The 26,895-nt window shown below is 54.2% G+C and overlaps 11 protein-coding genes across 11 annotated transcripts; 2 read left to right on the forward strand and 9 right to left on the reverse strand.

The window, feature by feature from the left end:
* Window positions 1-355: 355 nt before the first annotated feature.
* Window positions 356-2,499, reverse strand: MFIFM68171_02795 (uncharacterized protein; the record flags this gene model as incomplete). The annotated part of the gene is made up of 7 exons (XM_071058217.1): window positions 356-520; window positions 606-817; window positions 868-1,285; window positions 1,354-1,625; window positions 1,691-1,800; window positions 1,858-2,205; window positions 2,288-2,499. 7 exons carry the CDS (start codon window positions 2,497-2,499, stop codon window positions 356-358), a joined length of 1,737 nt encoding a protein of 578 aa, XP_070914318.1.
* An 852-nt stretch (window positions 2,500-3,351) lies between these two features.
* MFIFM68171_02796 (uncharacterized protein) lies at window positions 3,352-5,414 on the reverse strand (the record flags this gene model as incomplete). The annotated part of the gene is made up of 4 exons (XM_071058218.1): window positions 3,352-3,528; window positions 3,601-4,418; window positions 4,484-4,959; window positions 5,026-5,414. The coding sequence occupies 4 exons, from the start codon at window positions 5,412-5,414 to the stop codon at window positions 3,352-3,354; spliced, it is 1,860 nt and encodes a 619-aa protein (XP_070914319.1).
* Window positions 5,415-5,981: 567 nt separating this feature from the next.
* Window positions 5,982-7,322, reverse strand: MFIFM68171_02797 (uncharacterized protein; the record flags this gene model as incomplete). The annotated part of the gene is made up of 1 exon (XM_071058219.1): window positions 5,982-7,322. One exon carries the CDS (start codon window positions 7,320-7,322, stop codon window positions 5,982-5,984), a length of 1,341 nt encoding a protein of 446 aa, XP_070914320.1.
* Window positions 7,323-8,022: 700 nt separating this feature from the next.
* On the reverse strand, window positions 8,023-9,069 carry MFIFM68171_02798 (uncharacterized protein; the record flags this gene model as incomplete). Its single annotated transcript, XM_071058220.1, has 1 exon — window positions 8,023-9,069. The coding sequence occupies one exon, from the start codon at window positions 9,067-9,069 to the stop codon at window positions 8,023-8,025; it is 1,047 nt and encodes a 348-aa protein (XP_070914321.1).
* Window positions 9,070-9,789: 720 nt separating this feature from the next.
* Window positions 9,790-11,695, reverse strand: MFIFM68171_02799 (uncharacterized protein; the record flags this gene model as incomplete). The annotated part of the gene is made up of 6 exons (XM_071058221.1): window positions 9,790-10,395; window positions 10,478-10,805; window positions 10,882-11,107; window positions 11,195-11,274; window positions 11,347-11,350; window positions 11,416-11,695. The coding sequence occupies 6 exons, from the start codon at window positions 11,693-11,695 to the stop codon at window positions 9,790-9,792; spliced, it is 1,524 nt and encodes a 507-aa protein (XP_070914322.1).
* Window positions 11,696-12,743: 1,048 nt separating this feature from the next.
* Window positions 12,744-14,593, reverse strand: MFIFM68171_02800 (Ig-like domain-containing protein; the record flags this gene model as incomplete). Its single annotated transcript, XM_071058222.1, has 4 exons — window positions 12,744-12,924; window positions 13,009-13,515; window positions 13,577-14,110; window positions 14,175-14,593. 4 exons carry the CDS (start codon window positions 14,591-14,593, stop codon window positions 12,744-12,746), a joined length of 1,641 nt encoding a protein of 546 aa, XP_070914323.1.
* A 1,201-nt stretch (window positions 14,594-15,794) lies between these two features.
* On the reverse strand, window positions 15,795-16,978 carry MFIFM68171_02801 (Polyketide synthase enoylreductase; the record flags this gene model as incomplete). The annotated part of the gene is made up of 2 exons (XM_071058223.1): window positions 15,795-16,733; window positions 16,802-16,978. The coding sequence occupies 2 exons, from the start codon at window positions 16,976-16,978 to the stop codon at window positions 15,795-15,797; spliced, it is 1,116 nt and encodes a 371-aa protein (XP_070914324.1).
* A 2,551-nt stretch (window positions 16,979-19,529) lies between these two features.
* On the forward strand, window positions 19,530-21,132 carry AAT1 (aspartate transaminase aat1; the record flags this gene model as incomplete). The annotated part of the gene is made up of 4 exons (XM_071058224.1): window positions 19,530-19,634; window positions 19,782-19,791; window positions 19,900-19,950; window positions 20,033-21,132. 4 exons carry the CDS (start codon window positions 19,530-19,532, stop codon window positions 21,130-21,132), a joined length of 1,266 nt encoding a protein of 421 aa, XP_070914325.1.
* A 420-nt stretch (window positions 21,133-21,552) lies between these two features.
* MFIFM68171_02803 (HAUS augmin-like complex subunit 4) lies at window positions 21,553-22,689 on the reverse strand (the record flags this gene model as incomplete). Its single annotated transcript, XM_071058225.1, has 2 exons — window positions 21,553-22,488; window positions 22,546-22,689. 2 exons carry the CDS (start codon window positions 22,687-22,689, stop codon window positions 21,553-21,555), a joined length of 1,080 nt encoding a protein of 359 aa, XP_070914326.1.
* Window positions 22,690-23,043: 354 nt separating this feature from the next.
* On the forward strand, window positions 23,044-23,790 carry MRPL24 (mitochondrial 54S ribosomal protein bL28m; the record flags this gene model as incomplete). The annotated part of the gene is made up of 1 exon (XM_071058226.1): window positions 23,044-23,790. The coding sequence occupies one exon, from the start codon at window positions 23,044-23,046 to the stop codon at window positions 23,788-23,790; it is 747 nt and encodes a 248-aa protein (XP_070914327.1).
* Window positions 23,791-24,197: 407 nt separating this feature from the next.
* TRP3_1 (anthranilate synthase / indole-3-glycerol phosphate synthase) lies at window positions 24,198-26,627 on the reverse strand (the record flags this gene model as incomplete). The annotated part of the gene is made up of 5 exons (XM_071058227.1): window positions 24,198-25,896; window positions 25,959-26,191; window positions 26,259-26,329; window positions 26,393-26,480; window positions 26,580-26,627. 5 exons carry the CDS (start codon window positions 26,625-26,627, stop codon window positions 24,198-24,200), a joined length of 2,139 nt encoding a protein of 712 aa, XP_070914328.1.
* Between the last annotated feature and the right edge of the window lie 268 nt (window positions 26,628-26,895).

The raw sequence follows: 26,895 nt of genomic DNA on the forward strand, positions 1-26,895 counted from the left end.
TTCGAACCCCGGCTCTCCCAGCCCCAATCCCTTACTTGAGGGCACAGCTCCTACAATTCTACTCACCTTTTTTCTCTGTATTACATTAGCAATGACGCGGCCAGTTGCCCGTAGTTAGGTGTAATTGGTTACTATAGGCGCTTGTAATAACCTGTGTAATTCGGCATGTTCGCATTTATAACGTATCTATAGATTTGGCGCAAATAGCAGGACAACAAGATAGGTTCCACCAACTTTAGTGTTAAGTACGTTGAAAACGGAGAACCCCCTGCACCCCCGGTCGCCAACTGGGAATACCTGAATTTAGGGCTCCCGGCTAGAAAGCCGATACAAGAATCTGTTCTGGTTTTCCGTCCTACGTCCTACTAGCCTGCAGTCGTTCGTTGATCGCGTTGCTTTCCGGGCCTTCAGCGTGAGGTAGTGAACGGATTGTGTTATCGTCGTTTTCGGCGATTAGTATACTTCCTTCAGGGGGGAAGCGAGACGATAATAGGACACCTGCTGCAAGAAATGCAATGGCCTACATTCGAGATATCCACATTGTTAACTACTGTCTCGGCAATTGGCGATTGATGGTTGACCAGGGAATGGAGTTAGGAGCTTACCGCGTTGACAAAGAACGTGAGATGAGGCCTGCCTAAATTAGCCAGCGCCGCAAACACGAACCCAAACAAGCCTTGCGTCGAAAGCCTGGCGATATTCTCGACAAGAGTCAGCGCATTCAGCGCATCAGCCCTTCTTGACGAGGGACACATCTCAGTCATGACGCCCTTGGCTGCGGGCGCCGAGCCAGAGGCGAAAGGGAGTAGACAGGCAGCTCCAGAATACTATTAGTGACTGATATCTCAGCAGCAAGGACAAACTCACCGAGGTATATGTGCCATTTTTGTGTGGCGAAGGCGGCACACATGGTGAGAGCGCCATCGACAACCAAGCTTATCCGTAGGAAGAAAAGGTCAAACGCAGTACCTCCGTCTTCTTTTAGTGCAGCGGAGCCAACTGGCTCTTCCTCTGCAAGACTGGCTATGGGTGCCTCGAGCTCCTCCGGGTTGGTTGCCAACCTTGGGGCCGATGCAGGTACCAGCTCCCTGACCTGCTGTTCCTCCTGGCTGCGAGCGAGATGCCATTTGCGGCCATTGCTGATGATGTGTGGGAACACAAATATCAAGAATGCAGCACGCATAAAAGCAAAACCAGACATGAGCCATCCATTGTCCCCCTGCCGGAATTCAAAGACTGCCGTAGCATACATCTGGATCAGCAACGGCGCGTATCCCGTGGCCAACTGCAAGAATGGTCAACTTTACCAGCATCCAACAGGAGCCTCTATCGCGGAGCGGTCATGGAACTCACCACACCTAGGAACACTCCAGCACAGAGAAACAATACCCCGTAATGCTTCTTCACTGCGCCACTACAAAGGAGGACTTTTTGGGGCGCAAGAACCCTCAACGGAGCGAAAAACTCTCCAAACCCTTTGGAGGTGGGTTTGGAGCCACTCGACAAGGTCCCGGCAGCAATGTACGGCAGAGCGGAGCGCACATACAAGGTCGACAGGAGAAACGAGAAAAAGGCAACTTCAAAGGGTCGGCGGATGCCCCACTTGTCCCCGATCATACCTCCACCTAAGCATTGACTGTGTTTAGTATGACCGTGCATGAACGTGGAGCACTGGAGACACCAGGCTTACTCAGATACCCAATTCCTTGACCGAGCATGATACACCCCTGAAGCATACCGAACACGGCGGTTCGCCTCAAGGGCTCAACCAGTTCGCCAGCGATGATATTAGCCACCAGGCTTCCCAAGTTAGCGACATGTCGTCTTGTTTGGTGGTTTACGACTGAGGTTACTTACATGTACCCCACTGGACCTCCGATGGTGGTGATGAGTTGGGTGCACTGGAAGATGATGATACCTGCTCGGCCGCCAGCCATCACTCCTAAGACTTGTGTCGCCACGCGAATTGCCGGGACAAAGGTCTGGACCATCAGCGCGGCTCGCGGGCCGAACCGCTTAGCCATCCAACCGGCGATAAATAGGTTGATAGTCCCGCAAAAGGTGGTACTCATGCCCAGAATAGAGTACTGTGTAGCTGTACCCGCCGCAATCTCGTTGCGGCTACATCGGTCACCATGGCCTACGTATGGCGGGTGATTGCCGTAGAAGACGTCACAGACCATCAAGTGGAAAACGTAAAATATCCTGCCATGGATAATCAGCTGTTTGTAACACCTCGAGTAGCTTCGAGCAGAGCAGCCGGTTTTGGGGGTTGAAGGAGCCATACGGGACTTGTGTGAAGCTAAACGATAGCGTGATGAGAAAGCCAGCAAACAGTATCCGCTTTTCGACATGGGGCTTTAGGAGTCGTTGCAGTGTTCTCGCCGGGCCAAGTTCCACATCTGAGGAACCGCGCCTGTCTTTGCCGTTGACGGAACCACGACCGTCTTGGCCACCGTTTAGGAGGGGCGTAATTTCATCGCTACTAACTGCCGCCATGCTCTAAAGGATAAACAAAGGACCTGTAGGTAAGACGTGGGTATTGAGATTAACAGCTGGGTGGAATTGAGCCTAGTAGAACAACCGCTGGCGGCTTCGAGATTTGGGGGAGACTACCTACCTTTACCCCATTTTCGTCACCGATCACGGGGGGATCCGAGAAAATGCTTGAGAGTTGCGGCTTGTGCGCGGGGTGGCGAGGCGCCACAGTGGATCCGATCGGGTTTTGTCAGGAGAACACCGCATTTCCAATCCGCGAGCCCAGATTCGAAACGCCAATCAAAACCTGAACAGAGGTTTTTACCTTCATTAGCTACGTACAGGTACGTAAGTAAGAGATACCTAGCTGCTCCTTCCTGAACGACCGCCTCGCACACGGCGTCTTTATGGGTAGGTACCTTAAACGTATTGCCAGGAGCAGAGAACGGGAATAAATACTATGCAATGTACCCGGAAATGAAACACAATGTCCGGTTTAACGCCGCACAGCGGCCGGCTCTCGTCTCTCGTCGATGTATGGCTGTCCTTTCCGATCCCCCATAAGTACTAATTACCTAACTCATCTCTTTCCATCCTCGCACGCAAAGAGATCCGCGTCCCATAACACCATGTTAATTGCAGCAGCCTTTCCTCCCCGCTGCTACCGTCGGATCCGGTTACGCATCTTTAAACCAACGCTGAGAGCTACGGTGATTGAGACAATGATACTTGCCCATGGGCTGAGTGCTCTGACCCAGGTAGATAGGTATTATAACCTTAGGGACTATTGACAGCCAACCGCTACAGTACTTGAACACCACAGAGGACTAACTAAGGTAAAGTAGCCATGGGCCTCCTCCACGGTTCGTGCTTCTAGAATAGCCTCCTGCACAACCGAGTTCCATTCTCAATTACTTCCCATCTCTCAGTCCCCGGCGTAGCCACAGCGTAAAAGACACCAAGCGGATCCCACTTCCATCGGAGGGCTCTAAGTTTCGGGTACTCGGAGCCCCAGAAGGCACTCTGCCAGTTAGGCTGGTATGGGTCGGCCTGCGAGGCGATCAGCATCAATGGTGCTAATTACGCTCAAGCAGGTCAGGGAACGACTTGGAAACCACTCACCTCATTCACGTAGGTACACCCGCTTGTGCTAGCCTGCCTAAGGGCCTCGTCGATCGTGTTGGTCAGTACGTTTTGTAAGCCCGCTTTCTCGGCCAGTGAAGCGCCAACCGGCACTGGTAGGGCCGCAATGATGAAGTTGGTTGCATTTCTCCACGAAGGATGGGTAGCACTGTTGCTCTGCGGCGCCCCGTAGCCCGGATTGAACAAGTGCCCGATCATGAAACCGAAGAGATCGGGCCGTGGTGATAAGACCCTCTTGAAGGCCTCGATGATTCCGTCATTGTTGTTCGCCACATCCTCGTGGTTGAACATCCAGCCGCCCGTGAGAGCCGAGGATCCAGCGGCCTCGTTCTCAAAAAGATCGACATACAAGTCGTAGAATGTGGGAAATTCCTTAGTGTTGAGGTCGTAAGGGACTCCCAGGGTGGCTAGCTCGTTTAAGAAAGGCTGCATTATAGCCGTCAGCTCATCAGCCGTCTTGCCGATGGCAACAAATGGGCGTGCGCGGAACGTAAACGGGAACATCTCGAAGTAGACATAGAGTCCGTTATCAACAAAATGGTTGGACCACTTGTGGAATGCAATAATTCCATTCCACCAGAGGTCGGGGTCGACAGTGTGCGTTGTGTTGATATACAACTCAGCGCCCGCTGAAGGGATATCTGGGAAGGTTTTCATGGTGACCGACAGGATCACGGCAAAAGAAGCCGGACCGCCGCCCTTCAGAGCCCAGAAGAGATCGGGGTTCTTTTGTTGGTTGGCGGTAACGTAGTGGCCCGAAGATGTAACCGCTTCAAAAGCGAGGACATTGTCGGCCGCTGTTATATTGGTACTGTCAGCAATCCGCTTCGCGAGTCCGAAGTTTTGGGCTCAAGTCACTAACAAAATCCCTTCAGTGTCGTCCATGGTCCATGGCCACCCCCTTGGATGAATCCGCCCGCAATGCCGACAGTAGGGCATTCGCCGGTAACCACAACAAGTGGCGGGCTCCGGGCATGGCCGGCAGCAAGAATCGTTTGTCCCTGGACACCGGCGCCAATGGTCACCGCTCCGCCGGTATACGATCCCGGGCCACTGTACGAATCAATCCACGTGATGTCCTGGAAGCTGTGCATGTTGATAACCAGCGCACCGTAGCCCGTGCTGCGCCCGATAAAGTCGTGGCCAGTGTTGCGCACCACCAGGCGGACATTGTTGCGTCTAGCAAAATCAATACCTGCCTTGACGTGCCTCGGCTCGGTGGCCATGATGACATAGACACCATAAAAACCCAGCGTACAACTATCAGTAGGATTTTCCGTCGGCCGGCATGTGTCATTGGTGAAGTAGGTCCACAGGTTGGCAGCCGGTTGAGCAACACTGCATAAGACGGGTCAGGCACTCGCGATAGATGCCGATGGTGCATCGTGTATGGGAAATACTCACGTCCAATTCTCACTAGTCCAGTTCGCCATCACCTCAGAGCAAGCCGCAGCATCGTATGTGTTTACCGCCCCCAGAGGCCCGTCGAATGTATTGTAGCAAGGAGCGCCTGGGGGGATGTGTGCAAGTAGACGCCCGTCGACCGTTTGGTTCAACGAGTTCCACTTGGTTGCCGATGGCCAGCAGCTCTGTCCAGGGGAGCACTTACATCCAAAGTGCATGCCCTGGAACGTAGTAGCCACCGCGCCTGCCGCGTCTGAGAAATCCAACTCGGGCAGTGAGGTGCTAACGGCGGACACGGGGTCTGGCTCGCTTCTCACAACAATCTCTGCCAGTGCCGCTGGAAGGAGACCCACGGCCAAGGCCGCCAGCCTCACAAAAGACAGCGCCATAATGAGCGGACAGTGGAAGAGAGAAGAATTGTTGTCGACCACCGACCAGTGTGACACATGAACCCAAGACCAGCGAGCACCGAGGATGACTAGCGGGACCAGCGAGTAGATATATACTAAGGTAGGTACCTAGGTACCTTAGCAACCAACGCCTCGGAAGCGATCCTCCCGAATAGGGCATTTCGACGAAGCTAATGCAGTCCGATTACTCGAAATCACGGGTCCCGGCAACACTCCCATGGCCAACTGCATTGCAAGAAGCCCTGCCAAGGACTGTAGTGATGCAACCCGCCAAGCCGATAGCCACGCACCGGGTTGCTTCGCCGCGTGTTGCCCTAGGCTGCACACGAATTCTCCGGGCTCCAGGTGCGCTATCGATTGCTAAGAGAGCTAATCTAGGCCAAACTGAGCAAGGTGGTCCAGAAAGAGGCTGCTACCGTGACATGGACTTGATTGCTAGACGGCCAGATGCACTGCCCGAAATGACCAACTCTTCATTGGCAAAAAAAAAAAAAAAAAAAAAAAGGGTTTTTCCAATTGCGCAATAGACTCGTTCCAGCGGCCGCCCTAAAACTCAATCGTCTGCCCCCGCCGTTCCTTCTTCTTCTGGACGTACATCCACACTGCGTAGAGCACGAAGACCAGCGCGGTAAGAGGCGCTGTAACCGCCCAAAACAGGGCGAACTGTGGTCTAGTGCCCACAGAGATGCTGCCACTGCCTAGCGCTTCGTCCCACGCAAATAGTGGGGTGGAGAAGAGGGCAGCGACAAAGCTCCCAGGCAGGAAGAACATGGCGACGAGTGCGAGCATCTTCATGGATGACGAGTCCTGCAGGCTGGACGCCGCGATGCTCCGCGTCGCCTTGGCCGTGTCGAAGGCGATTGCGTTGTCTTGCTGCGCAATTAAATGGAACAACGCGGCAATTTGGATCTGCACGCGCTGCTGCATATATGCCGTTTCGACCGCTTGCATCTGGACCCGGTGGCGAAGGAGGTCGATGTGTGATCTTGAGAAGCCCCCGTCATGAAGGACACTTTCACCCAGATTCTTAGTTCCCATGTCGCTGAGGTACATCGGACCCCGAATTTGCGCCTGAGAATGCTGTTGGATAAACTCGTTGAGGGCCTCAATAACTTTCATCTTGCGGGTCCCGTTAGCCAGCTTGGCGGCGCATCCGCTCATGTCCGCCGAGAGGTGACCGAGCTCGCCAGCTGCTGGCTGTGTTTGACGGCGTGTGCTAAAACGGTGATGCCCGGTCCGCTCCTCCACTTTTCGTACGGCTGTCTTGATGTCCTCGAGTGTGCTGTCGAGCTCTTGTGCAAGCATCAGGCTACACAGCAAAGCCGGGAACATGGCGTGGCTTGCGCTGGCCCGGGCCCATTTGGATTGGAGGATACGTCGCAGTATTATCCGCTCCTCACCCTCGGCGAATATGATGGCACACGTTTGGGATGGTGCCTCTGACCTGGGTTCGGCATAGGACCATGCAACGGCGAGCTTGGGGTGATAGGTGGCCGTGAAAACTTGTATCTCACCCTGCAATCCGAGCGCCGAGACGCCAGTGAAGCAGCTTCGGGCATAATTGAAGGCATCCCTGAGCCTCCAAGCACCCGTTAAGCGTTCCAGGACCTTTGTAGGTGGCCCCGAGCGCCCCGTTTGTGGATCCTGGCCAACCCAAACAAGACGAACTGATCGAGTATAAGCGCCACCTGGAAATTGTTGATACGTGGGTTCCTCAAGCCAGCTGTCGATGTCTGCCGAAGAAATATTTCTATTTTCCACGATCGAGGATGCGAGGTAGTCGTGGTCATCAACCCAGACCTCGGTCACCTCAGAAATGGGCGCCTTTGGAACATCGTACTTTTCCCAGAGGCTGTGGTCTCCGAAATGCTGAACCAGGTCTCGCATTGCAAGTGAGATAGGCCAGAGTGTTGAAGCAGGCAAATATCTTGCGTAGGCGTGGAAACCAAATACGATCCGGTCAACTGGATTGGGTGTAAATGAGGAAAATATGACGAACCGGCCAGTTGTTCATGTTTCTATTCACCTCGGCGACTTATAAACCTCAAGACCGATGCCTGGCGAGTCCTAGGTAGGCTGTGCAACAGCCACCTCATAACCAGCCAGGGATGATGCGGGGAAACGATCAGCAAGGGATAATTGAGTAATACCCTTGGCACGGTTCCATCTCACATTTCTTGAGGCGCGATGCATCGACAACCTTTTCATGCCTTTGCCGTTGAACCGTGACGAAGATCCATTACTAAGGTACAAAACGACGGAGACGAGTAGTGTCATCGCTCCCGCTTTCAACAACAGAGCAAATGATATCGGAGAGAATTTTCAACTGAGGTAACCGTTTTAATGATGTGGCAGTGTTCAAGCTTCGGCTACGCCACCACCACCACCACCACCACCACCACCACGCTATCGATGTGACGCAAAGGATCCCTGCAAGGCATCTCGGGCCATTAAGTTGTACGATTGCTCCGTGCCCACGGAGGGAAAAGACTTAGATGCAAGAACCACTTGTTTTCACCTTTTTGCCCCCTGTTCAAAATTCAAAGTTTGCATGTATTCGTTAATGGCTCTAGCAATTTTCCGGTGCTCATGGCCGAACAGGCACAGGCCACGTCCCCTCCATGATTACCGTCTCGCCCTGTTCATCTTGCTGTCGTCTTATGGCATCCCATTTCACGGCGATTTCAACGTCCTTGTCGTGCTGCTCAACCGGGAGATAAGCCCACTTCTGCTGCTCTGTAAGCCAGCTCCGGTTCGGCAAGAATGCTTCTAGCATGTAGTAATTGTCTCGATGATACGGAAATTCAACAGTCGGCGGCCCACTTCGCTCCAGAAAAGTGTCTGTGCCGGCCCGCACATCCTCATCCGTCATGCGAAAACGACGTCGCCTGTTTCCCTTGTTCTGACCATGACGTCGGATGGACCGTGTGGTGGAGTCGAGATGCGCCTCAAGTACCCTGGCGTACCATAAAAGGCTGGTCAACGACTTGACGACGATGCGTGCATTCCGAGCAAGTAGTTCCTGGTTCCACGCCGGAAAGTTGCCGCGGGGAACCATGCGAATGGGCTCCCCATTGTCAAGATTGTCTTGCCAATAGGCGAAATCGACCACGATGCACAGGAAGTTCCATCGCGGCAAGCAGGTCAAGCACGTGCAGATGAGGGAAGTATCGGGTGGCTGGATGTGTTGATACGGCCTCCTGGAAGCTGCAAGAAGCTCTGGGCGCTCGGGCTTTTGAAAGATTGCACGGGCAGACGGATCCATGTTTTCCATGAGGACTGGCCGCAAAAAGCATCGTTCGATGGTGGAGTACCGAAGTTTGACGATGCTCTTGCAGATGCTGGCCTGCTCTTCAAGAACGAAGGTGTGGAGAGACCTGCTCACACAGGAAAGTGCAAAGATATCGCTAGGACGCAAGGTCGTCAAAATGGCCATCAGAATCTCGTATGGTAAATCCAGGAACCCCCGGGCTTCAGCGGCAGAACCCTTCCCCTTCCTCCCGAGCTTCCTGCGCCGACGTTCGGTTCGTTTGGAATGGGATTCGAGGGATTCTGTCAAATCGTCTACTAGAGGAAGATCGCTGTCATATTCATTCGCAGACACATGGCGGCGGCGGGTATTCCGGGTCGGCATTTTGATGTTAAGAGGAGATGGGGAGAAGAGGAAACAGGAGAAAAACCAGGTACCTAAAGGTTTGAGCACCTGTCAAGGCGAAAAGGTTCGCCTTGCGGTCTGCTTTGGCGACAGTTGGCCACAACTGGCAAAATAACCAGTCCTGCCCCTTCTGATGATATTGGGCTCCATACGGTAATTATCGTAATTACTGCGGGGTAGTTGAGGCTGCGGCTACTGCGTAAAAAAAAAGTGAACCCTTCTATTAGTGCCGGCTGAACCAGGGTGTTAGATGGTTTAAGAACGAGCCCAGTTGTGTGCTGCATTTGTATCCGCCAATTCTCCAATCCACACCGGAATACAACCCCTAAACCTCAGAGGCCATTCTACTTACTTGCCCAACGTTGACCGCTATAACATTTTATTAGTGATCAGTGGGACTAAGCAGTGAATCCTGTGTGGGTTGTGCGTAGCCTAATTATGGAGAGTTCACTACGTTTTACACCATGATTTGCGTCAACTTCCATGACCTGTTTCGATCCCAGATCGTCCTCTGCTAAATTCACGTATAGCCCTCCAGAGAAACTTTCTAGTTGTCAAGCCAAACAGTTTCCGGCCGTCTATCTAATGCCTTTTTTCTTTTTCTTTCTTCCCTACCCCCCCCCCCCCCCTTTTTTTTTTCCTGCCTTAAGGACTTGTTGACTAATTATAATTCATAATTATGACCCTGCCTCTCACACCTCAGGTAGTTGCAAAGTTCAATGGACCTGCCTTAACCCGCATCGCCTTCCCCCACCGGAGAAGGATCAGAACGAAGGTGAGGGCGGCTGCGCAGACGGCTGCCTGGATGCCGAAACTCAACTTAGTGCCCTGCGCTTCAGCCCACGTCACTTGGAAATAACTGACGATAAACCCCCCTACGGTACGAGCCATGTTCAGCCATGCCGACACCTCCCCTGATGCTTCAGGGTAGCTGTCAAGGCAGTAACTGCTCAGCGCTACCGTCGTTATCATGATCCCAAAGACATACAAGCCCCAGCACACACTCGTCACCATGTAGTGCCACGTGTTCTCGAAGCATTGTCCGATGAGTGCAAGCCCGATGATGATGAAAGGCAGCGAGAAGAACACGGCACGCAGCCGAACCTCGGGTTCAAAGTGGCCCTTATGCGCGCGAATGTATTGTCTTGCCAGCGCATCGTGCATCCAATGGCCCGTCACCTCACCCAGTATCACCGCGACCACTGGTGTGAAATAGAAGAACCCAATCTGCCTCTGGCCAAACCCGTAGAGCGGGCCGACGAATATGGCGAGCGTTGTGTTAATGCCCACCGCCCATGCGAATGTCTGGAAGATGTAGTCTGGTTAACACCTTTGTTCTTAATGTTTCCATCATCGCCTTGCTCCGGCAAGCGGACTACGGACTTACAAGGGCATAAAAGAGGCAGGAAATTGCCACAGTTGGCTTCAGCAGCACGCTAACTGTGCGCCAACATGCCTGTCCAAAAGTGTTTCGGAGATGCCGTGACTTCCACTGTGCTGTTCCCGTCAACCGCGCAATTCGGCTGCCTCGCCTAGGCTGCTCTTCTGCTGGGATGTCGCGGTCGTAATATGTCTCCTCCAGGAAACAAACCACGAGAACCAAGCCCAAGACGTTCATGGCAAAATACACCCAGAATGGCACCGGCCATCCTTGTGTCTCGGTCATGAAGGCAGCTAGCAGCGGCCCAACGTATGGACTTATGACGATGAGCGACCTTAAAAAGTTTCCCTATCAGTCTCCAAATCTGAAAGCACGAGATTAGTTAGAGGCAGTTTGCGGGACGCACTTACGCCCAGATGTTTATTTTGCGCGCCTGTTCATGAAAGAAGAATATGTCTTTGATAAACATGAGTCCCCCCGCTTGGCTAACGGTGGAAAAGAACCCATTCAGAATGCGAGCGGCCATAAAGGACTCGAAAGTGGTCGCGCCGGCGCACCACGCTGCTGTCGCTGTAGAGATAATCAGAAACCAAAACACAACTGGAAGGCGGCCAAAAAAGGCGCTGAGCATGACAACTGAATAATAGGCCTGTAGTCAGTTGGCAGTCCTTCTACACTAGGAGTCTCCATCCCGTCGAGCCGACGGTAGACAGGCCAACTTACCAATCACCCCGCCCGCACCGAGCATAAAGACATTTCCAGCCTGCGAATGGTTGACATAGTCCGGCGTTGTGTGCCACTCCCTACGCTTGATCAGACGGGTCCCTATCTCCTACATTGAGTCCATCAAATACTCCCGAAGAGGGTCGGCTTACTCGGCTTGCGGCGCGAGGGTCACGGCGCCGGTTGCGCTCCCATAATCAGGGAGGAACGATACAAGCGACACAACAAGGAGATCAAGTGTTTCTTGATCCAAGTCCAATTGAGAGGGTCGTTGCAGTCGTCCGTTGGCTGCGGGATCAGAACTGTATGCCCGTCTCTGGCGAGTTTGAGGCCCGAATTCTCGATGGCGTCTTCGTTGTCAATGTCAACGACGTAGCCCTCAGCCTCCCGAAACTCATGGACACGTTCTGCTTTGTCTCGCACAGGTATATTCTTGCGAGTCTGTTTCGACCAGGTCCGATCCTCATCCATCTTCTCACTGGATGGCTGTTTGTCGGCCATGGTCCCAGTACCAGTCGTCCAGGCTGTTAACCTTGTTATGGATAAGTCTGTATTCCTTGTCGGGGTTTACGGGTTCAAGCGATGAGAAATTTTTGCAGGGCCAGCTTGGGGCGGGAGATGTGGTGTTAATCTACCAACCCAGCACTTCACCTTTCCTCCGCACAGACACGCCCGGATCTGTTACACAGCACCTACCAAGCGCATCGACAAGGTACCCATGATGGCAAGGATCCGGTTAAATACTACCTTCATCTTGACAGTACCATACATGTAGCAATATGATAAGCAGTCATGCTGACACGCGTCGCCAAGAACATCAAGCCGCTCCGTCCCTATCGTACCATCAATGGGCAAAGCAAAAGAGACCTATACGTGCACAATCGCAAAGTGTCCAAAGAATGTCCCGGCAGAGGAGCACCATGCATAAACCCGTGCAGTTGACATTGATGTATTTCCAAACCCGTGGCTGGCTATAGAACCATTATATTATCGACCGCGGGTGCATAGTGAAGGTACTGCAGTTCGTCAGCGATCACTGGTCTGATTGACACGAGGCGCTAAATCCCCACAGGGTCCGGCATAGATGAAGCTCTGGTCAACTCGAGTAGAACCATTGCAGCAGCATCCGAGCCAATAAGCCAATTGTACTGGACTATATATGAAGTACGGATCTGCCGGAGCAGTACATTTAACCCTGCCCGTTTTTGAGTCCTGGTCCATATCGCACCTGCTAAACCGGATCGCCAGAAGAGGGAGAAAGATGAGGTGGTAAAGAAAAATGACATTACTCGGCCACTCCGGGCTCTGCGCCGGGCTATAATATTAGCGTAAACTGCACTGGGTAAAAGGAGGGAAAAAAAAAAAAAAAAAAAAAAAAACGCACCAGGTCAACGTGATCGGAGGGTAAAGAGAAAGGAGGTTAGTAGCTAGTAATTAGTTCACAGTAAAAGCTGTTTACTTATTAATCAATCTCCCCGTGGTCCTGAACATCATGATACTAGTAAAGATTGCGAGATTGTATTCTACAGTTCCATATAACAGTACAATCTCAAATCCAAGGCATGGTCGGGCCCCTGTCCATCGGTTGTGGCAACGTCGTCCAAGTCAACGAGGTAATCGGCAACACCACTTCAGTGACCCCCAATGGCAAACGGCACGATTCTCTCCCGACTGAAGTCTCGCAAATCTCTGCTGGTATCTGCTTCTCTACTGTTGCATTAAACATAATCCTGTTGTATACCAGAATGTCAGTTCTCAATTCGTTAAGGTAGACGAGGCCTCGCTAATGGGATCGGATTCAGGACAGGACTCACGCATGGCTTGGGTCTCGGTCGTCGCAATACCACTGCACCTGGAACGATATATTATGATTTTCTCGATCTAGTAAGTATTTGCAGCCAACAAGCTGCCATGGGAGGGGTTCGGGACCGGCACTACACTCATGCCAGGCCCCATCATCCACAATCGGGATTTGATGAAGCTGGTATGTGTCCGCCGGGCCGGGGTTGTGCAGACTAAACGACCCCGTGAGGGACGTTTCGTTGCTATCGTTGACTGATAATTCAATCTGGTATTCTCGCAACGTCATGGTGGTCGTGTTCGTAAGCGACTCGATTGTGCAACTTCGGGTGTAGTACGTGTGTGGCATCAGGGGAGCATCGCCCTCGTACCCGGTAAATGTCACCGGTGCCACGGCGAGGCTGCAGTTGTAGTCAGTTGCCGCACCAACCGTTTCCCCTTCGCTGTCGTGGATGGCCGTGTTCACAGGGCTGCCGCACTCGAGGCTGATGTTGGTGTAACCAATACCAGAGAAGTGGTCCCTAAAATCCACGCAGTGAGCACAATACAATGAGAGCATCGCAGCAAGGAGGGCAAACGTACGGTTCGACACCGGCAACGCCATCCGAGCACCCCCATGCCTGCCGGACACCGAAGACCCCATAGATGGTATCAACACTCACATCGACCCAGGAATCATTTGATGGCAAGTTGCTTCCATCTTGCGCTATACAACGCACCCATGGGGCCGACCCATTGTTATCAGCATCCTTTAGGAGATCGACTCTCGCGGAACACTTCATATTTTCGCCATCTGAGATGCTGATCATGTCCAGAGACAGGTCATAGAACATTTCCGTCACGTTCTGCCGCTGGGCAAAGTGATGTTGATACAGAAGGCTGTTGACCTGCCACTCCGGATCGTAGGAGCGGTCAACACACCGCCGAGCTCGCTCTCGAGGTGTATACGGCCGGAGCGGCAGCTGAGGATAGATTGCCACCGGGGTCGAGAGGCCGGCAGGGATCTGGGAACCGCCCATGATGCACAAGGTCTCCTGCCCGCGAGGAGCCTCCCAGTCGTCTATACAGCCTTGTATGAGGGGCGTCTCCCATAACCCGCTTGCAGCAAATACAAGGCTAGGCGTAGTCAGTTTTATCCTCTAGTATCAGACATTATAGGGTAGGGGATTTGGTGGCCAACCTTGACGAGTTGTCACACGACCAGCTCCCCTTGAGCCGCATTTCCAAGTCGGGAAGACTGAACTGGAAATGCAAGTCCGGAATGCTGCAATTGTGCCAGATGCTCAAGGCTTCCGGGCCCTTGGGGTCCAGCTCGATGTCCTCCGCCGTGCAATTCGCCCATAGGCCTGTCGCCAAATTAATTGTCGGAAACCTAACATCTCCCTGCGTTCCGCCGCTGGAGCTGTTCACAACCACCATTGTTGAGCCATAGATACGCCATGACGGACGGGTAAGCGAGATGTCTAGGCATTCTTCAGGAGTGGGAATGGTCGCCGTGGGATCCGGCGGATACTGGCGCTGATGTATCGATGCGGCATAGCAAACCGTGATAAGTATCAGGGAGCCCAAAACAACACGAAGCCCAGCGAAGTGCGTCATATTGTTCCGACCGCAAGGGCTGATCGAATGGAGAAAGCTTAGCACACGCTCGCACGTCCAACTTCTTGAGCGGCAGACGACAAGCTACATGTATGTGTCACTTTCCGCGGAGAGCACCTGTAGCGACACGTCTACCCAGTCTAGAAGAGCGAGTAAGTATCCAGCGGACAATCGGATAAACTGTTCGAGAGGGTAGACCCGCTGGTGGGCCTGCCGCGACTCAGGCTAAAAATTGTCTGAAAGACTGATGCATCCGCAGAAATAACGATCCATCTGGAGCTTAGCCTAAGGTGATCCGGGTGTAGACGGTGTGCCTGGTTGAAAGGTTTTGTTTCTCCGATATATATTGCGATGTAAGGGATGGCCCGGCAGCATGTCGCTCCCTTAGTCTATTTTGTCTATAATTCATCCCTCCTTGCCCGGCTCACATCCCATCATGGATTCGATAAAGCCTATTGTGCGGAATGATTCAAGTTCTTGACTGAAAATTTGTCACTTGAGCGGATTCGGATCTGAGGTACCGTTGCTACGTAAAGAGCCAAAGATTTTATGGATTAAACCAGGATCGAACGTACTCTAGACCCTTTAAGTAATGGTAAGTAGTACTATTTCCCTGTGCGTGCTATTGCAATATCTGAGTACAATGCTGCACGTGGTAAGAGAAACAGTGCTATGTCACCGCGAACATAATGATTGGGAACTTGGAGTTTAGTACTACTTCTACTAGTATAGTCTGATCTAACTACATAGTTTTCATGAATCTTCCGCGATATTTGACGAAACAGAACCTATAGAGGACTCTCTACATCTACTTGGAGCTTTCTAGAGAATGAAAAACTCATGCCAATACATTGACGGGACATCCGAAGCCTCGTCCAATACTATCAAGAATCGTCCAATTCTACAGCCTTCAGGTATATGGCTACTACCAGGGGTTCAACCGACCCCTTAGTGCTCTTCTAATAGCATAGTAAAGATAATCATATAGCCAATGGAAATACAGGCGTATTGGGTACTAAAGAGTCTGTGAGATTCAGTGCATTGCAAAGTTTTGTCCGAAGTCGAATGGATGCTCTCGGTTTGCAAAACTCTCGGCATTCACATTCATATGGGTTGAGAGCGCTGTAGAGAGGTTTCTTCAGGCTCTGACTTGAATGACGTTTATTGATGGAGAGCAATTCTTATCATACTAAGTATGCGTTTACAAGCCGGCTTTTATCTGTGAATCGCCCTCCGTCTGATTATAGAGCACGTACCGATACCTCGGCTTGCCTGCCTCCATATCCACGATGGCACGGTTGGCTTCTTTCATCGGAATCTCCTCAATCCAAGGTTTGACCTTCTTGTCTGCTGCGAGCTGCAACATCTCTCTAATATCGGCAGGCGACCCAATGAGAGAGCCGGTGATCTTGAGCCTCTTAAACAGCAGAGGAAACTGTTGGATGGTTGGAAGACCATCCTCCGGGGCGCCGACCTGGACAAAGGTGCCGTCAAACCGCAAGAGTGCCAGGTACTGCATCAGCGGCATGGTCGATGACGAGACGGTGCAGACGATGAGATCGAGGCTAGACGCATGCCTCTTCGCCCAGCCGGCATCTTCGACGGTGGCGATGAAGTCGTCAGCCCCCATCTTCAGGGCGTCCTCCTTCTTCGCAGACGTTCGCGAGATGACGACGACCTTGTCAGCATTCAAAGCCTTTGCCCACATAACGCCAAAATGACCGAGACCGCCCAAGCCGATGATGCCGACCGTCTTTCCGGGGCCGGTGCCGTGGTGTTTGAGGGGGGTATAGGTTGTGACGCCGCCGCACAGCATTGGCGCGGCCGCAGCCGAGCTGATGCCCTCCGGGATCTTTACGACAAAGTGAGAAGGTGACCGGTTGTACAGCGCATATCCACCGTATGATTTACCGCCATTCAGGTAGGTACCGTTGTAGGTTCCGACATGGCGCACCTGGCAGTAGTTCTCCAAACCCGAAGCGCACGCCTCGCAGTCACCCTTACGGCCCAGACACGAGTCACTCTGGGCGCCGACCCCAACGCGATCACCGACCTTCAAGCCACCCTCAGCCTTAGAACCCACACGAACTACTGTACCGACAATTTCGTGGCCAACACAACATGGGTAGTTTGTTGGTCCCTGCCATCAGATTAGCGCCATCCAAGGCCAGGGCCGCGCCGTGGCAGGAACAAGCCATGTTAACTTACCCAGCCACTCCGGAGAGTGTGGAGATCGCTGCCGCAGATGCCGCAGTGTGAAATCTTGATGTCGACATCGGTCTCCTCCCACGGCTTTGGCTCATACTCGCCCCGTCTCATGTTTCCTTGAGCGGCCGACGGATCGTGGCCGAGCCACCCCTCAAACTTATAATCAGTTGCAGGCATTGCAAAATGAATCATGTTTAACGTCGGTCTATTGTTCCGCTGGTCGACGGTCTTGACGCGAGCAAGCCGGGTGATGGATACGATCGTTAGAACTCGGTATCAACGGATAGTTTCAGCTTGAGAGATCGAGTGGAAAGATGATGAGGCAGGGATATATATACACACACTTTACCAGACTGCCGGCTTCAGAATATGCCCGGCATTCTCTATCCGAGGGGCCACACGAACTAGGACTAGCCAAGGAACTGCGTTCCAGAACTGCCACTTGAAACCTGAAGGTTCTAACTCCACCCTTCGCACGCATTATTAATCCAAAACTATCTTCAATACGAATATCCCCGTTTCTGTGGGGTTTGGGGCGAGGTTTACGCTCTCGGCAGTGCGTTATCATTCCGAAGTGTGGAACCACAGCCGAAGAATTCTCTGTGCCGGAGTTCTGGGATCTGGCAGTTGGTTGGCCATGGAACCTGAGTCAGGTGGAGCAACCATAAAACTTGGAAGACTAGATAAAGCGAGGATAGAGAAGTATTAGATAAAAACGTGAAAAAACGAAGACCCGAGTCTACATCCTGCAGTCTGATATCTCCACGGAGAGCTCCTGCCCTGCGGGTCTCCATCAATGAGGATTTTTACTTCTAGCCGTTTGAGATCTAACTACCGAGTGCGCGAGGCAAATTGGACGGTCGGAACGATCTGGTTTCCAGTTCAGAACGTGCTGGCTCAATACAACTGAGATAGAACTGCAAACACCTGACGTCATTTTAAGTTCTTTTCGATTCAATTCATGCTCCTTCGCCCTCCTTTGCGTCGCTCTTCGGTTCTCTCGAGTCCTAGCTATCTTGAAGAAGCAAGCCAAGAACGCTAAAACAAAGAACTTGCATGAAACTGCAGTCGACACCCGAATGTAGAGTAGAGAGGATGACTGGCGCTCTAATGCATCTGAGCAGTAGGGGTTGCCGTTGCCACACACTCATTGCAAATCGCATGCCCGACAGACTGGACAATCCTGGCAGACTCCGCGCCACAAGACCCGACGACGCAACTAGAAGCGAGATCCTGGACTTGTTCCGCGTTTTGGCATTGGCAATCAATGTCGAACTGACCGGCGCAGCCGACGGCATTGGCGGCAGAAGCGAGACACGGGAGCTTGAAGCGGTCAGCCATTCGGACCCACGTCCCATAATGGAGAACTTACACCGCAGGCTGGAATCGAGTTGGTCAGCGGACATTCTGCTATCTCCGGCGCCATCATCCTTGGCGCCGCCGTCATTCTATCGGCCGAGCCGCAGCCCACCAGGCCCAGAGAGATAAGAAAGACACCCGACAAATGCATCTTGATTCGCTTTCGCACCCTGATCTTGATGGATTCCTGATGTTGATAGGTGTGTTGACTGGCAGGGTTAGGCTGTGACAGCTTTAATGTCATGGCCGCATAAGCCCGAGCGGCTACCGCGCTGTTGTTCTTATCCATTCTTGAGTGGGCATACATGTTACTCTGCCGGTTCTACAATGTTGCCTCTCCAGTCGCAATAGACACTTATCTAAGTCCTTGTTAAACCAGACCTGTCGTATCCGTTAGATTGTTGCAGCCACAAACATGGCCACCACTGGACAACAGGCTGAGGCATCAGGGCATTTGATCTGCCGTGTGAGGGTGATTTGGCGCGGGGAGACTGTCGACTCTGATCGGCCTGCTTGGTGTCTGTACTGGACGGGTGGTACACGGTGAGTACTCAAGTGCTGACCATTGGTCTTGAACACAGCAAGCCCTCGCGTGTGACTAGACGTTCAAAGTACCAAAGCTTGAAACAGGTGTGAAGTTGTGTTGCCTTGAGTATGGTTGGAGAAGCTCAGGAGGCAGATCGCTTGGAATGTGATTTGGTCTTCAAGTTTACTTCTATCTTTGCCCAAACCCATATTCCACAATAGTTCCGACCAAATTCCCAAATTGCCAACTCGCAGGCTTCCGGTACAGTACATAACGTACCGCACCAGATGAATGCAGGTAGGCCCCATACCAAACCCTTGCCAAGCATGGGAGATATTCCTAAGAACGTACACGGAGGGCCGGCTCCGGAGACAGCACCTTAACTGCGGGCGGAACTATGTATGATCATGGTGAATCAGGTGGAGTTGGTGGACCCTTGACACCTAAGGACAGTCAATAGAAAAACTGGTCACCGTCGTGCCAGCCAACGTCGAAGTCGGGAGCAATTCGGCCGAGGTCAGGGGAAGGCGGGACGCCTCTCCGTGGATGCTGACCAGTTATTTTCCTGAATTGGCCAGACCAGTCGACAAAACTTTTTGGCCCCACTGAAGCACAGTGGGGCCAATCGCTAAAAAACGCCGCCCCCACGGGGCAAGCTCAGCTCCGAGAACCTGAGAGAAGGCTGCCACGAGCCACATTCGTCCTTTTAGGTCTGGTCGGCGTCAGACATTCGCAGCTTCGTTCAACACTATAGCGTCGTCGATCGAGGCATTGCTCCCGTTCCACGCACATAGATAAAGCAACCCTTGCAAATTGGGTCTCGCCCCTCTTTACACAACCACAATGCTTTCCTCGCTCAGGATCGCCTCGCGGCGGGCGGCGGCGACCCGGAACCTGACCGCTGTGCGCGCCGCCTCGTCGTGGGCAAATGTCCCTCAGGGTCCTCCCGTATGTTGACACGGTTTCATTGCCGCTCCAAGCTGTTGCGCAGATAACTAAAAGAGCTTCGTTTAGGATGTAGGTTTTCTTTCCTGGCTACCGCAGCTCTGCTCGCTGTCAACTTGCTGATCAGTCATCATTGGTGGTTGCTGTCAGGCCATTCTTGGTATGCGCAGTTATTTTTTATTTTATTTATTATTTTTTTTCCCCCTGCCAGATCTTCCCACCCGCCACCCCGAGGCTTCGCGTGAAACTAACAAGACTTTGTGCGCAGGTATCACGGAAGCCTTCAAAGCCGACTCGTTCGAGAAGAAGATCAACCTCGGTTCGTTCCGGCTCCTCCGAACCCCTCCCAAGCTTGTGGGGCCGTCGCAACAACTAACACCCGGTGTTTTTGCTGTCCTTAGGTGTTGGTGCTTACCGGGATGACCAAGGGAAGCCTTATGTGTTGCCGTCGGTGCGCAAGGCCGAGGAGAAAGTGATCGCGTCGCGCTTGAACAAGGAGTATGCCGGTATCACTGGCGTGCCCGACTTCTCCAAGGCTGCCGCTGTGCTCGCCTACGGCAAGGACAGCCCGGCGCTTGACCGCCTGGCTATCACGCAGTCCATCTCGGGTACCGGTGCTCTGCGGATCGGCGGCGCATTCCTCGCTCGCTTCTACCCTGGCGCCAAAACCATCTACATCCCCACGCCATCGTGGGCCAACCACGCCGCCGTGTTCAAGGACTCGGGTCTGCAGGTTGAGAAGTATGCGTACTATAACAAGGATACGATCGGGCTCGACTTTGAGGGTATGATCGCCGACATCAACAAGGCCCCGGAGGGTAGCATGTTCCTGTTCCACGCGTGCGCCCACAACCCCACCGGCGTTGACCCCACTCCCGAGCAGTGGAAGGAGATTGAGGCGGCTGTCAAGGCCAAGGGTCACTTTGCCTTCTTCGATATGGCCTACCAGGGTTTCGCCAGCGGCGACATCCACAAGGACGCGTTTGCCGTACGCCACTTTGTCGAGAAGGGCCACAACATCTGCCTGGCCCAGTCCTTCGCCAAGAACATGGGCCTGTACGGCGAGCGCGTCGGTGCCTTCTCCATGGTGTGCGCCGACGCCGAGGAGCGCAAGCGTGTCGACTCGCAGATCAAGATCTTGGTGCGCCCCATGTACTCGAACCCGCCCATCCATGGTGCCCGCATCGCCGCCGAGATCCTCAACACACCCGCCTTGTATGACCAGTGGCTCGGCGAGGTCAAGGGCATGGCCGACCGCATCATCACTATGCGCGCCCTGCTCAAGGATAACCTTGAGAAGCTCGGCTCCAAGCACGACTGGAGCCACATCACAAGCCAGATCGGCATGTTTGCCTACACTGGTCTTACCCCGGAACAGATGGAGAAGTTGGCCAAGGAGCACAGCGTCTATGCCACGCGTGACGGCCGCATCTCTGTCGCTGGTATCACCAGTGACAACGTTGGTCGCCTGGCTGAGGCAATCTTCAAGGTCAAGGGTTAGGTGGGCCGACATTTCGTAAGTGGAGAGTTGGTTGGGAAGGGAGGTACTGGAGTACATAAGACGGCTGGCTGGCTGGATGGGTTTTCTGCTTTCGCTTCTCGATTCCCGCATCCGCATTCCACATCCTAGACTGCAAGCTGTTGTTGGAACATCGATAGAGGTGCATTTTACACATATGTTGGGTTGTACAACAGAAAAGTACCCGAGTGCGACAGGCAAAGATACACAACGGGTGGCAAAACGACTGAAAAGGGAAGATCGTGTCGCTTCTCGGCATCGACGGCCGGGGCTTGTACTTTACACCTGTTAGACGGCGACTTGGACGCGGATGGAGCTCCTCTCATTATTTCCCTAGCTCGGAAGGTCGTGTGTAGTGCCACTACGGGATCCCACGGTGAACCGGCGGAAGCCATCTAAATCTCATGCCCCCCCTAAACGTTCCAGGTCGCCCCTCACCTCTTCTACTTGCCTACCCATGTCACGGTACACACGCGCCATTTCGCGCATCACCTTCTCCTTGGCACCTTTGCTGCTGTCTCCGGTCCTGCCCTGACCATCCCGCGGCAACCCGACCCCGTATGCGTCTAACTCGGACCTCAGCCTATGAACGGCTTCGGTCAACCTCGCCCTGGCATCCTGCATATGCGCGGCGTAATTCGCCAGCGCTTGGGCCGCCTCGGGCGTGTACGTGTCGCGGCGGGCCTGCCACAACGCCGTCTCGGCCTCGGCCTGCTGCCGCCGCGCCATGAGCGCGGCCTCGCTGGCGCGGAACTCGAGCGAACGCGCGATCGGGCCGTGCTTGGCCTCGAGGACCCGCAGGAGCTGTGATAAAACGGCCGTTTGCTGCTGGAGCAGCGAGGTAAGTGCCGTTGCCGCCGCAAGACGTGCCCCCGTGAGCGCCACTTTGCGGTCTGCTACCGTCTTGGCGAGAGATGCGCGGTAGGCGGGAAGGTTTGGTATGGAACGGTGAACGTAGGATGGGTTTGTGGATGGGTTGGCGATTCGCGCGAGATGCACGGCAGAGGAGTGTAAAGTGCCGGATATGAGGGTGGCGAGCTGCGGGAGGAGGGTTGGGAGGTCGGAGAAAGGTGGGCTGGAGAGAAGTAAGGCTACCGACTCGGAATCTTGGGGTAGCGAAGATGGCTCCTTCAGTAACGGCGATAGAAGAAAGAGGAGGTCGAGCAGGGGCGCAGGCAGCTCGGCAGCCGGGATTGGTGTCTGCTGATGCGGCCTTGCCCGTCGGTTCAGAGACGGCGCCTGGACATGCTTGCTTTGCGGGAACCGCGGGCTTGAAGTGGATATTGCGTGAATGAGAAGACTCTGCTTCGCATCCTTGAGGCGGTATTCGTTTAACTCCTAGTAGACATGAGCGTCCGTATTGCGATGCGGTCTAGCACAAGCCAGACAACGAACCTCTCGCACCGCAGACCTCTCCTTGGCTGCGGCATCCCTTTTCGTTGATCCATCCGAGTCGAGAATCGATGCTTTTAGGGTCGAGTAAAGTGCCGCAAACTGAGGATTATTTTGCAACACCGCTTCATCTATGGCGGGGAGCATCGTTGTCGAATTGTCGGGTTCAGGCGTCCGTAGGGCGGGCGCGTCGGTGTAATTGGCCGACAAGGATGCGCGGCGGGGTGCCCCACGAAAGCATGTGATCATGCCTCTGACCGCTGCGGGAAGACCCGCCAGCTGGTCCGCCATCTCCTTGCCATCTGCCAGCAGGCATGCGCCCATCGAAATTTTGAACTTCGGGGACACAGCTGCCGCCACTGCTGCCGGGTCCGGGCCTTGATCGGCCAAACAACGAGAATAGCAATTGAACCTCATCCTACCCCAAGACTCTCCAATGCGATCGTCATAACACCAATTCATAAGAAAAAACCCCCCGACATCGCGGCCCTCAGAGCAACCATGCCGCCGACATTCCCCTTGCAGTCCTGCATCAGGGCATCGAGACAAGCAGTCGCCCAAGGCATCCTCGGCAGGAGAACGCTCAGCACGACAGCGCCGAACTCGTACAAGCAGCCCCAAGTCCCAGGCTCAGACATCCCGATCCCTTCCGCGACCGCCCCCTGCCCAGAGATCCCGCCCTATCCCTACGGCCCGCGGCACTTCTACCACCAGTCCAACAAGGGCCTCTACGGCGGCGCAACCATCCGGTTCGGCAACAACGTGTCGGAGAGGAATGAGATCAAGACGCGGCGCAAGTGGCGGCCCAACGTGCATCACAAGCGGCTGTGGTCCGCCTCGCTGGGCGTCTTCGTGACGACGCGCGTGACGGCGCGCGTGCTGCGCACCATCGATAAGGCCGGCGGGCTTGACGAGTACCTGCTCAGCCCGAAGGCGGCACGCATCAAGGATCTCGGTCCGTGGGGGTGGCGGTTGCGGTGGCGCATCATGCAGACGCCTACGGTCCGCGAGCGGTTCGCCAGGGAGCGCGAGGCGCTCGGGTTACCACCCAAAGAGGAGGCGGAGCTCAAGGCAGAGGAGGCAATCCTGCCGGACGGGACCGTGACTGGCGACGCATTAATGGCAGAGACAGATAAGATGCTAGGGGATGCGGCGGTGTTTGAGCTTGGCAGCCAGGAGGGAGTAGCCGACGCTGCGGAGGCTTCGAACGACAAGTTCATGGTGGAAGAGAAGCCGGTGAGGAAGTAGGCTCAAAGACAGCCACACGCTCGTTCGGCGGGGCGGCACATGTCTTTAGGCACTGTACAATATGTAACTTGGACGTGTACACCACCTGTGGCACTTGAGTGGAACGTGACGGTAATAGAGGCTAACGATTATCTCCGGGGCTATCTTCACAGTGAGGGCTCAACTACAGTCACCGCAGTGTCACGCAACAATTTTCACACTAAAATCGGAGCCATCCATTCGTTTTATGAGAAAGCCTGGGTCATAAAGTACGATTCGGGCGCATCTATCGGTCTATTTGCCTCGCTAACCATGCTGATCAGGTTGTTTCCGGCTCTAAGCTGCCCAGAACGATAAAATCATGCTCCTTTCCCACCGGAGGATCCTGAACACCTGCAGGATCTCATACCAAAAGGTGGATGACTAGCTCAGAAGCGCAAGTCCCAGCCAATCTTGGGGCCGAGCACCGGCAGCTCATCCGCAACGCTCTGCACGTCCTTGTCGCCGCGGCCGCTCAGACAGATGACAATGTCCTCATCCTTCTTCATGGTCTTGGCCAACTCGATGGCGCCGTAGATACCGTGGGACGACTCGAGGGCGGGAATGATGCCCTCAAGCTGGCTCATCAATTTGAAACCAATGAAGGCCTGCGCATCCGTAGCGGCGATGAACTTGGCACGCTCCGTGTCCTTCCAGTGGGACAGCTCGGGCCCCACGCCAGGATAATCCAGACCGGCCGAGATGGAGTGGGTCTCGTCAATCTGGCCATGCTCGTTCTGCAGAACATAGGTGCGGACACCATGGAGCACGCCCTTGGAGCCAGCAGTGAGCGTAGCACTGTGGCGCGGGGTGTCGATGCCATCGCCGCCGGCCTCGACGCCAAGAAGCTTGACGCTGGGATCATTGCTGAACGGGTAGAACATGCCGACCGCGTTACTACCGCCGCCAACACAAGCCACAACAGCATCAGGGAGTTTTCCGCACTTCTCTAACATCTGGGCTTTGGTTTCGTTGCCGATAACGGACTGGAAAGTACGCACGATGGTCGGGAATGGGTGGGGTCCAATGGCGGAGCCAATGATGTAGTGCGTGTTCTCGAGATTAACGACCCACGCACGCAGGGCTTCATTGACCGCGTCCCGGAGTGTGCGGCTACCGGCCTCGACGGCGACAACCTTGGCGCCAAGAAGCTTCATGCGGAAGACATTAAGAGCCTGGCGGCGGACATCCTCGGCACCCATGTAGACGGTGCACTCCATGCCGAACTTAGCGCACACAGTAGCCGTCGCGACACCGTGCTGGCCCGCACCCGTCTCCGCAATGATCTTGGTCTTGCCAAGGCGCCGGGCAAGAAGCAACTGACCCAGGGCGTTATTGATCTTGTGGGACCCCGTATGGTTGAGATCCTCTCTCTTCAGCCAGATGTTGGCACCGCCGGCATACGCGGTCAAGCGCTCCGCCTTGTGGAGGTGGCCGGGTCGGCCCATCCAGGGGTAGTACGAACGGTACTCCTCCCAGAAGGCAGGATCATCTTTGATCTTGTTGAAACCGTCCTCGAGTTCGGACAGGCAATCCATCAGCGACTCGGGGACATACTGGCCACCGAACTCGCCAAAGCGCTCAGGGATCTTGTTGTGCATGGCCGCCAGCTGTGCGATAAGATCGTCGGTGTCCTTGACAACCGCATCCACAGTCACGTCACCGCTGGAATCTTTGGCCGCTGAGATGGCCTCGATAATGCCGACCTCGCGAGTGGCCTCGTCCTCGGGGGAGGTAGTGCGGCCGCAAAGGTAGGAGCAAAACTCTTGAACATCTTTGCACTCGTTACCCTCGGTAGCCTTTGCGAGTGTGCTGACGATCATACTGCCAACCACAACTCCATCGGCAACCTGGGAGACGGACACGAAGTGGTCCCGAGTGCTAACACCGAATCCGACGGCCGCGGGCTTGTTGCCACTATACTTCTTGACCCGAGACAGCAGTTCTGGGAGGTTGGCATTGAGGGTTCCGGAGGCGCCCGTCACGCCCTGGCGCGAGACGACGTAGATGAACGAGTCGGCAAGCTGGCAGAGAATGCGCATGCGAGCGTCAGAGGTAGCGGGCGCAATAAGCGGCACATACGAAAGACTATCGCGTGGATACATGATCAGCGCAGGTTCAATAGAGACAATGGGAGGGCCGCAACATACCCCCCACGGGAGCAAAATCTGCGGAAGGAAACCGCCTCCTCGGGCGGCAAGTCGACAATGATGAAACCGTTGACGCCAGCCTCCTTGCAGTCCTGCATGAGGCGCTCCTCGCCGTAGCTCAGCAGCGGGTTGTAGTAGCCCATGAGCAAGATCGGAGCGCGCAAGCCTCGCTTGCGGGCATCGTGAACCATCTGGAGGGTGGACTGGATGGTAACTCCATGCTCAAGCGCAACCTGTCAGGGCGTTCCGCAGTTAGCGTTGCGGTTCGAAATCCGGGGTTGATTCATGGTGGGGACTCACAGTGTTCGCGTTCTGAATAGTCGGACCGTCTGCAATGGGGTCGGTGAAGGGCACGCCGAGCTCGATGATGTCTAGCGGGGCACACCGCGTTAGCCACACGGACGGGCACTCGACGAGGGGTCAGTCCTGCTTACCTGCACCGCCTTTCTCCATGGCAAGAAGGACATTGGGCGTGAGGTCGGGATTAGGGAATCCAGCCGTGACATAGGTGACAAGCGCAGCCTACATTCGCGTTCATGTCAGCCATTGGTGCCTCGTTTCGCGACCTTGGTCCGCAAGCTCAAGCGGAATCTTGCAGACGGGAGATGGCGGGGTACATACCCTGTTCTGCGACTGGCATCGCTGGAAAGTCTGCTTGATGCCCTCCATGATGGGCAAAGGATGTCAATTGGGTCAGCGGGGAGTCGAACTTGTCAAGAACGAGAGGTGCAGAAAATATATGCAGTGATAGAAATTTAAGAGGGTGAGCGAAGCTCTTTAAGAAGGTTTGAAAGAAGCTTGGAAGGTCGAGTTACTGCCACCGGACGCGGGGCTGCTTTGAGTCACCGCCCGTTTATTTTTCCCTGGGGATGGAAAATCAGGCCCTGCCGCCACCGATTCAATGGCAGGCGCCACCGCCCGAGCGTCCCGCAAACCC

This window comes from Madurella fahalii (genome assembly GCF_045866475.1).
Source record: "Madurella fahalii IFM 68171 DNA, scaffold_2, whole genome shotgun sequence".
NCBI lineage: Eukaryota > Fungi > Ascomycota > Sordariomycetes > Sordariales > Madurella > Madurella fahalii.